At 39.5% G+C, this 10,116-nt stretch overlaps 1 protein-coding gene across 1 annotated transcript; it reads right to left on the bottom strand.

Annotated features, from left to right (window-relative positions):
- Positions 1 to 927: 927 nt before the first annotated feature.
- Positions 928 to 8,398, bottom strand: LOC119823818 (olfactory receptor 12D2-like). Its single transcript, XM_038343872.2, has 5 exons — positions 8,224 to 8,398; positions 7,064 to 7,110; positions 5,670 to 5,756; positions 3,587 to 3,791; positions 928 to 1,856 (listed from the first exon to the last, which is right to left on the bottom strand). The coding sequence occupies exons 1-5, from the start codon at positions 8,396 to 8,398 to the stop codon at positions 928 to 930; spliced, it is 1,443 nt and encodes a 480-aa protein (XP_038199800.2).
- Positions 8,399 to 10,116: the final 1,718 nt, after the last annotated feature.

Here is a 10,116-nt window from a genome sequence, read left to right as displayed (position 1 = left end):
AAATTTACACTTAACTCCACATCAAATTTAACTTTCTATATATATTTCTAGTTGAACAACAGTGACTTTACATTAAAATCTTCAAAATATAAAATCATTATAATGCTATCACATTTTAGAGAGTACAAGTAATGGTTTATTGTGATTTCTTCACAAGCATTTATCATTATACTTTGTTCTTATTTGACCCATCCAGTTCCAAGAATTATAATTTTCTTTGTTATAGATAACTCTGATGACAAGGCTGTATCCCAGCAAACTGGCCAAGAAAACAGCATAAGCAAAGCCTTCCTAGGTCACAGTCAGTTCCAGGCCAGCCTGGAAAATTTTGTGAAACCTGAGAGAGAGAGAGAGAGAGAGAGAGAGAGAGAGAGAGAGAGAGAGAGAGAGAGAGAATGACGAAGAAGGAGGAAGATGAGGAGAGAAAGAAAAACAGAAAAGAGGGCTGGGGAGATAATTCAGTAGTAAAGCATAGGCATTGCATGTGTGAAATATTGGGTTCAATTTTCAATTTAAAAGTACTGCCTTTTAAACTGATTTTATTAATCACATTATAGGATGATAAACTAAAGTAGCCTTACAGATAAATGTTCAGAACATGGGCAATACATACATATTTACATACTTGATTTTATATATAAACATATATAAAATGATACCAAGTCATATTCATCAACTGTTATCTCCAAAACAAATTCAGTATTGCCATTTATATTGAGTTCCTGGTTTGTTCTAATTTCCCTTTTATATAAAGATTGCAATTTTACATACAATTGAGACATATTTTCTTATATATTTATTCCCTTACATGTTCATTTTTGCTATACAGATCACAAACAATTGCAGAATCAACTAATTTCACATTTCAGTGTTTATATTAATTTCTTGTGTTTTAGTATTATAGAAGAATTTCTATATTTCTTCAAGTTAAAGCTGTATTCTGATTTTCCTATTAAAAGCACCCCTCACTTCCTTGTTCCTTAGACTATATATAAGTGGATTGAGTGCAGGAGTGACCACAGTGTACATGACGGCAATAATCCTGTCCTCTTCCAGGGAACTCCCTGAAGCAGGACTGATATAGATGTAGAGAACAGGGGCATAGAAAATAACAACAACCATGAAGTGAGAGGCACAGGTGGACAGTGCCTTGTGGAGCATGCTGCAAGAACGGGTCTTGAGAAACAGGTGGGTGATAATGTAGAAATAGGAGAGAAACGTGAGAAAGAAGAGACCAATGGCAATGGTCCCTGTGAGAGTATTAAGCAACCACCTGTTGAGTTCAGTATTTCCACAGGCCAGCTCCAGTAATGGCTTAACATCACAGAAGAAATGATGGATATGGTTGGAACCACAAAAGTTCAAACGAGATGTCATTATGGAGTGAAGAAGAGCATGGAGAAAAGGAATAGCCCAAATGGTGAAAGCCATCTGGATACAGACTTGACGATTCATGATGAAAGAGTAATGGAGTGGTTTGCAGATAGCCATGAAACGATCAAATGCCATTACTGTCAGTAGCAAGGCCTCTGTGCTACCCAGGAAGTGGAAGAAATGAAGCTGGGTTATGCATCCCAGAAAGGAAATTGCTTTGCTTGTGGAGAGGAAGTTCTCCAGCATCTTTGGCACTGTCACGGTGGAGTAGCAGATATCTAGACACGCTAAGTTTCCCAGGAAGAAATACATAGGTGAGTGGAGTCTTGGATCCAAGATGACGATCGTCAGGATGGCTCCATTCCCAGCCACATTGACAAAGTACATGGTAAGGAATGTGACAAAGAGAACAGGGTTCAATTCTTCTATGTCTGTCACTCCCAAGAGGAGAAATTCAGTGACTAAGGTGTGATTCAATAACACTTAAAAGAAAAGACAGGAAAGTTTGTAGAACACTAACCTTCATGTACATCAGTCTTTCTTGTCAATACATAGTTTGTGAGAATGGTTTTCTATAATGCCACAAAGATCTTGTGAAGATCTTATATAATATTTGTCTATCAGCCCATTAAATATTAAGTCTATGTTTTGTTATATATTGCTATTCAAACATCTTTTATTATTTTTTGATTAATAATGTCTTTTTGTTGATAATTCAGAGAAAGTACTATCCTAACATTTTCTTTAGCTGTGAGCATTTTGATCCAACTTTCTTTTCATCCCTTAAATTGTCTCTAACATGAAGCAGCTTTTAAAACATCCCACCAGGCAGACAACCTCTGACAAGTAAGAACACTCTTGAAGAGCTTTAACATGAAGAAAATAGGCAGCGATGAATTAGTTTCAACCACAGAGTTTATAAAAAGTATAGACAGTTTTATCAAAACATAGTAACTCCACATCATCTTAAGAACATGTAAGCAGTAGAAATATCTTTGTATTGATTTGTTTCTTATTCTTGATCAAGACAGAAGATATAAAAGGTAAGAACTATGACCATATTAATCTCAAGAGTCTGACAACATATGTGCTAACAGTTTTCAGTGCTATAGCAGGTAATGGGTTTAGTGTCTTCCAATAATCTGAGCCATTAAGAACTTTAGAAATAGATTCCTAAGATGTTTTTTGAGACAGAGTCTCTAAATGTAGACCATGGTGATTGAAGAGTCTCCTGCCTTAGTTTCTTGAGTGTTGGAGTTATAGTCATATTGTCACGCTGACCGAAGACACTTTTTGCAGTATAACTTTTTTTGTTAGATGATTAATATGGCAAATTTATTTTAAAAGATTAATTTCTGGAAAGATATCAAGACAATGGTGTACTTTTTTTCTCTGGCATTTATATAGCTAATTAAATTTTATAATTTGTGACAATAGTCATTATTATCTGAAAACAGTAAAGGCAATATTTTGTGCTCTCCCCCCCACCTTTTTAACTGTAGTTCTAAAATCAATAAGTTAAACTCAGCTCCCACTGCCCTCCTGCAAGTGGTTAAGCCTTTATTATTACATTATTTCAATGTGTATTTTTTATAGGGTGTAGTTCAACTTTTATACTTTATGACTTTCTCTATTCTCTTGGTTATCCTGAGACTAAAGAAAACCGTTTCCAGATCGCAAAGTGTTTGAATAAGAAAACCTCTGTGTCTGTGGAATCAGCAGTCCCTCCATCATTTCATCAGGAGGAACTGTCAATGGCTTTAGTCTCTTTGAAATCTTGTCTTCTCTGTTACTTATTTAAACTCATTCTTCAAATATTGAGGATATAGAACCTCTAGTGGGACCATATTAAGTAACTCTCTTGTGTTTTATGATCCCAAAAGTCAGGCTGCCTTAAATCAACCTACTCCAAAGTTGCCAAAAATATTCAGCTCACTTCATTTTAAGTCTCCTTTCTCTCTGTGAAATTAATTCCTGGCATTCCTTCCTACCAAATAAAGTCATACTTTCTCCTAAAGAAATGAATAGTTTTTATTTTACTAACATAATCAAAATAGCAGTGTTTTTCAATGAATGTCAAAATTTTTGAAGAATTATAAATAAGTTTATTGTAAATAGTTTCATATCTAATTGTACAATCAACACTTACTAAGAAACAAGTAACTTTTTAAAATTACTTTTCTTCTCAATATTAGGAAAGTACCTGAATTACCTCCCTGAGATACACTTGTCAGAGCAGACATAGCTATAAGGAGTAGCTTCCTCTGGTTCCTTTCATTTAAAGATGTGCTTGGTTTATTCTGTGTACAGAAGAGAAGAATGAGAATCAGTGTGTGGAAGGCCCATGTTGCTGGGAGGCACTGAGAGAATCCCCAGGCTGCAGGAGAGTTGGACAGAGGCTGACTCTGGGGTGAATCCTACAAAAGGGAGTCACTCAAGGAATAATAAAGCACTGGGTGAAGAAAACAATTTGTTCATCTATAGAAACAAAATTAATGAACTGGAGAAAACTTGCAAAGGCCCCAAGGGATTATAAGCTTTATAACTGGAAGACAGTCTGAGAAATGATGTAATCACTAGTGTAATTCTATAAAGGCTTGCCTTCAAACAACTGAGGGCAGTTTTTTTTTTTTTTTGATGGTCGTGATTATTTTTGTCTGTTTATAAACACAACAGACATTTTTCTTAAAAATTCAACCCATACAACCAAGATTGCTTAGGAGTCTTTGGACCAGAAACCAAAATAGTTCTAAAATTATATATCAAAAAAACTATTTGCCTATTTTTTTAAGGAAAAATAGTAATTAGAACGGTCAATGTCAGTGACTTTGTTCAGCACTTTCAATGTTTGTGGATTTCAGGTTGGCTTTAGAGGGTATTAAAGTAATATGTCTTGAGATGAGATGCAATAGTCAAAGAGCCTTCACTATCTTCACACAGGGAGAAAAGTCCATCTCAAGACAATGAACTTACTCTGATCCCCAGGCATTGATGTTTAATGTTGCAAACAGACAGACCATACCCTAAAGAAGAGAAAATTCAGGAAACTTCCAAGTTTATTCCTAACGTGTTCTCTTACCTGGTCAACAGTACAAAATTAGCAAAGGTCAAAAGTAACAAGTATTCTCAGGTTTATGTACACAGATTGCACAGGTTGTAAAATATTTGAAGTGACAGCTCATGTTGTGGTTCTGGCCTACATTTCCTCTCCAAAAACCTGTTTGCCATCCACAGTTCTGCTGGTGTTTTAATAAGACAGGTGTGCAGACCTAAAACCCCAGGGAGCATGTCCCCTGGTACTAAGTAGAATGGGTATGAAAATGAACAGGGTACTTTTCCCAATTTGCGAAAGGCATAATCTCGGGCAATTCCTATGTGGTCTCCCACTTTTCACAAGCAACATGGGAATTTGCCTTATCAGTCACATCAGTCAAGCCCCTAGCTTGGTTTACTGCATCATGGACACCATCTTGAGGCTTTCAGTAATACTTTTAGCATGGAACCCTTCATGTTCGTTTTCCCCTTAGTCCTCCAAATGTTGTCATTCTCCATTTGTTACATGGGCATTTTGTGTTTGCTATGTTAAAGAGCCTAGCCTATAATGTATACATGTATTATGTACACAGCTGTGAGTATAAGTGCAGTTAATTTTGACAAAGGAAACCAAGAAAGGGTTAGGAAGTTTCAGAGGTTTGGTTCATTATCATTATGGTGTGGAATATGGCAGCCACAGGCAGACATGGTGCTAGCTACATCTTAATATGAAGGCACCAAAAAATGGTCTGTGAGTCACACTGAGCAGAGTCTGAATAAAAGAGACCTCAAAACCTGCCCCCACATCAACACATTTCCTCCAACAAGGCTACACCTACTCCAACAAGTCACACCTTCTAATGAGATATTATGAGATTATGGGGCTGATTACATTCAAATTACCACATTCCATTCCATGGCTCCCATAAACTTGTAACCATATCATAATGCAAAATGCATTTAGTCCAACTTCAAAATCCTCCATTGTCTGTAACAGTCTCAACAATGTTTTAAAGTCTAAAATTCAAAGTCTCTTCGAAGATTCATACAATCTCATAACTGCAATCTCCTATAAAATCAAATCAAAAAATGGATCACATACTTCCAACATTACTATATACATTACTATTCTTGAACATAGGAAGTGAGCTTGAGGAAATAGTGAACCAAAGCAAGACTGAAAAATAGCTGGGCAAACTCTAAATTCTGCATCCCCTCATGTCTGACATCAACTCTTTTCAGCTATGTTAACTGCAACACACCTCTTCCTTTGGGCTGGTTCCATTCTCTGTGAGCAGCTGTCCTTGGCAGGTATCCACAGCTCTGACATCTCCAACATCTAGGAGTCTCTAAGGCAACTCAGGCTCCAATGTTACAGCTTCACACAATGGCCTCTCTCGGCCTCCATTCAAGAATACACCTGACACATGGCTGGCCTCAGTGGCTATCCTTAGACTCAGGGCAAATTCCCTTTTGTCCTATTCTTTTTTTTTTTTTCTTTATTTTCTTTTTCTTTTTTTTTTTCTCATGGTTTATTTTTTTTATATTTAAAAATTTACATCTCCTTCCCTCCTCCTCCCCCCTCCCTCCCCTCCTCCTCCCCCCTCCCTCCCCTTCTTCTCCCCCTTCCCTCCCCTCCCCTCCATCCATACCTTCCCTCCCTCCCTCTCCAGGCCAAAGAGCCATCAGGGTTCCCCACTCTATGCTAAGACCAAGGTCCTCCCAACTCCCCCCAGGTCCAGGAAGGTGATCGACCAAGCTGAGAAGGCTCCCACAGAGCCCGTCCATGCAGAAGAATCAGAGCCCAGAGCCATTGTCCTTTGCTTCTCAGTCAGCCCCCGCTGTTGGCCACATTCAGAGAGACGGGTTTGGTCGCATGATCCATCAGTCCCATTCCAACTGGAGTTGGTGATCTCCCATTAGTTCTGTCCCACCGTCTCCATGAGAGAACGCACCCCTCTCGTTCCTGACTTTCTTTCTCATGTTCTCTCTCCTTCTGCTCCTCATCAGGACCTTGGGAGCTCAGTCCGGTGCTCCAATGTGGGGCTCTGTCATTTTCTTCATCTATCGTCAGGTGGAGGTTCTATGGTGATATGCAAGAAATTCATCAGTATGGCTATAGGAACTGGCCTTTTCAGGCTCCCTCTCCTCAGCTGCCCAAGGAACTAACTGCGGGCGTCTCCCTGGAAACCTGGGAACCCCTCTAGGGTCAAGTCTCTTGACAACCCTCAGGTAGCTCCTTAAATTAAGATATATGCTTCACTGCTCCCATATCCACCCTTCCTATATCCCAAGCACCCCATTCCTCCGAGCTCCCCCCGCTCTCCCCTTCACACTTTTCTCTCCCCATCTTCCCTTTTGTTCTATTCTTAACTCTAAAATCAGAATCACATAGTCAAACTTACTGAGTTCTGCTGCTCTCTGGGGCTGGAACATAGGTCCCTCGTTCAACTACATCGTCATCAGTTTCTGGTTTTGATTATTACCATTACTGCCTAAGCTTAACTATCCTTGAACTTGCTCTGTAGACCAGGCTGGCCTCAAATTCAGAGATTCGCCAGCCTCCATCTATGGAGTGTTGGGACTAAATGTGTGTACCACCATTGTCAATGCTAATATTTTCTTTAGTTGGAAATTTATCTGGGTGCATTCTTACCCTGAGCTCACCACTCCCTTTATTCCATTCCTTAATCTGTTTGTCTCCTTGAACACAAGACATAACTCCATTCTACTTTCTGGTGCTCTTTTTCTACTCAAAATTTACATTTTGTAATTTACCCTGTTCAGCTTGCTCCTTTTCATTATAAATCTTCTGCTGACAGAGTTAATTCAAAACTCTTCGCTTTAGCCTCAGGCAGGCTCTTTGGACAAGCATAAAAGGCAGCTGCTTTCTTCACCAAAATATCACAAGAATGATCTCTAGGCACTTAGTTCCCACTAAGTCCTACAGGTCCAGCTCATGCGCATGAGGAATAACATGATATATAACAAACAAATATAAGAAAGCATTAATAACAAAATCATGTCCATGGCCTATATTGCTACCAAAGGCCATGCAGATGCCCATGGTCTGGGCTGCCACCTGGGGCCATGTTGATGTCTGAAGTCTATGCTGAGCTGGCCCAGCCATTCTCCCACTGGGTATGGGAGAGCTGGACCTGTAGGACTTAGTAGGAACTAAGTCCTGGGAAAGCTGTTCCTCATGGGTTGGAGGGTTGGGGAGGTGTCCTGGCAGAGTCTCAGTTTTACCAACTCAGCTACCACCCAGGCCCACATCTAGGGCTTCGAGTTGACCCACCCCAACATCTATGCCATCTGTAACTTGCTGGAATGTGTGAAGAGACTGGCCCTGCGGAAACATAGCCACAGGATCTCCATGACTTGTGGCCACAGCAGGATATCCAAGAAGAGTCTCTGGTGAGGATCCAGTATTGATGATGTAGCAGAAGCCAGAGGCCTTTATAAGTAAAGCTGTTTGGATAACAGAGTATACTGTGTGACAAGCCACAGCTCCCAGTGCTACTAAGATGAACAAGTAAGTGATGGAGAGGTGGGAAAGATGAAAGAGCAAAGTGATTTTTTTTAATTTTTATTTTTTTTAATTTTCTTTTTGGTGGGAGGATACAAGGGTGGAGGGCAGACATGGAAGGACTGGGAAATTAGTGGGATTTGTGTTCATGATGTGAAATTCTGAAAGAAATCAATAAAAAAAGGCTGAAAAAATAATAACAAAAATGAAACCAAAAATACCTCAGAAAAGTTTCCATAGCATACTTTTCAATCTTTTAAATTTCTCTCAATATAAAATCATAGTACCTCTGTTCCCCCAGATCCAGTCCCTCAATCTCATTCCCAGCTCTGCAGCAGAACTTCTTTGGCAACCTTTCCTGTCCCTCTGCATTCCCATCTCCTGAGGTTTCCACATATCTTCCTCTTCTACCTCCCTCCCCCCACTTATTGCTTTGTCCCAGCCCCCAACCCAAGCAGGCATCTGCTTTTAACCCAAGGGCCACTTCCAGCTGGGCAACAAGGAGGCTGACATCTCCCCTTCTGCTCCTCCAAATCCAATCCCCTCCCCAGTCTCATCACCATCTCTGTAGCAGAAAACCTGCTGAAGTCTCCCTTTCTTCACAAAGATCTTCCCCTCCAACCTTCCTTCCCCCAACTCATTCTAACCAACAAAACCAACAGGCATTTCCTATAAACACAACAGTTGGTCAGGCCCGGAAAACAGGTAAGCTAACAAAGACCTTCACCGCTCCCTCCTGTCTTCCAAACACAATCCCCAAGTCTCAACCCTACTCTGCTCTAGAACATCTGATGAAGCTTGCCTTCCTGCTCTGCGCACATCACCTGTGATCTTAAGACCTTAATTCCTAACCTTTCTCTCCCAATTTGCTGCCTTATCACAGGCTCCAACTCCAGCAGGCACTCCCTGCTAACACACAGACCACTCTTGCCAAATAAACAGGGTAGGCTGTTTATAAATCTTACCCTCCCCTTCTGTTCCTCTAGATTCAACCCCCTAGTCTCATGCCAGCTGTTGGGGACCAGCCTCGACAAAAAACACCTCTTGCCAGGATAGGAGCATGGAGATTTAGAAATATTATTAAAGAATATGAAGACACATGTGAAAATAATAAAACAGAAAGCATAGACTAGTACCAGGAGGGAGTTACATTGAGTATAGACATCTCCCACATTTAATTTCCAATTGCTTAAAATACCCCGACCCTAAGAGGTAGGAGTAAGAAAAAAAACATAATACAACTATAACATAATACAAGGAAATGAATAGACCAGTAGAAGGTGCAGGCTACTTCCCTAGGTAAACACTTTGTTTCTAGGACAAAAACAAGTCATGATCACACCCAGACCAAAACGTTCTGTAGGCAAACCGCTCCACGGGTGGAATCCAATGTTTTTTCCTTAAGGGAACTGGAATGTTAGTTGGATCCTTAGACTTCTGTTTGAGGTAGAAACATATCTACTTCTCTATCCTGAAATTCTTGGTCTGGATATTAGCCACACCTGTTGACAACAGCCTTGTCCTAAATCTAGGTGGGACCTTTGTTTGAGGTAGAAACACAATAACCTTGAAGGAATAGAGGTAAGTTCCAATGCTCTAACCTTTCAATCACTAAAGGTGGAAAAAATAAGATATTCTAAGAATCATAAATATGATCAATCTACAAATCCAGCCCTATAGAAGGTGCTAGAAAGAAAACTCCAACCTCAGAAGGTTAACTACACCATGGAAACACAGGGAATAAATAATTTCACACTAGCAGCATTAAAAGAAGGCAAACATATATATAGACATGTCACCACCAACAACAAAATAACAGGAATCAACAATCATTGGTCATTGCTATCTCTCAATATCAATGGAATCAACTCTTCAACAAAAGACACAGACTAACAGAATGGATAAAAAAGCAGAATCCGTCATTTTTCTGTCTACAAAAAACATTACTTCAACATCAAGGACTGACATTACCTCAGAATGAAGGAATGGAAAAAGGTATTTCAAGCAAATGGACTTAAGAAGCAAACTGATATAACCATTTTAATATTTAACAAAATAGACTTCAAACCAAAACTTATTAAAAGAGCTATGGAATCACAATACATGCTCATCGAAAAAAAAATCCACTTAGATTACATTTTAATTCTTAACTTCTCTGTTCCGAACACAAAGGCACTCAA

The sequence above is a fragment of the Arvicola amphibius genome, chromosome 9 (assembly GCF_903992535.2).
Source record: "Arvicola amphibius chromosome 9, mArvAmp1.2, whole genome shotgun sequence".
NCBI lineage: Eukaryota > Metazoa > Chordata > Mammalia > Rodentia > Cricetidae > Arvicola > Arvicola amphibius.
Note: the sequence above shows the minus strand (reverse complement) of the source record. Positions and strands in the feature narration are given on the sequence as shown.

Excerpts from the sequence above, each read along its gene's own strand:
- LOC119823818 (XM_038343872.2), bottom strand. The coding sequence starts at position 8,398 with ATGCCTGCTTGGGTTGGGGGCTGGGACAAAGCAATAAGTGGGGGGAGG. Across the intron at positions 5,757-7,063 it reads AAGGGAGTGGTGAGCTCAGG|AGACTCCTAGATGTTGGAGA; the intron begins GTAAGAATGCAC and ends GAGTTGCCTTAG. Across the intron at positions 3,792-5,669 it reads GAACCAGCCCAAAGGAAGAG|GATTCACCCCAGAGTCAGCC; the intron begins GTGTGTTGCAGT and ends TCCCTTTTGTAG.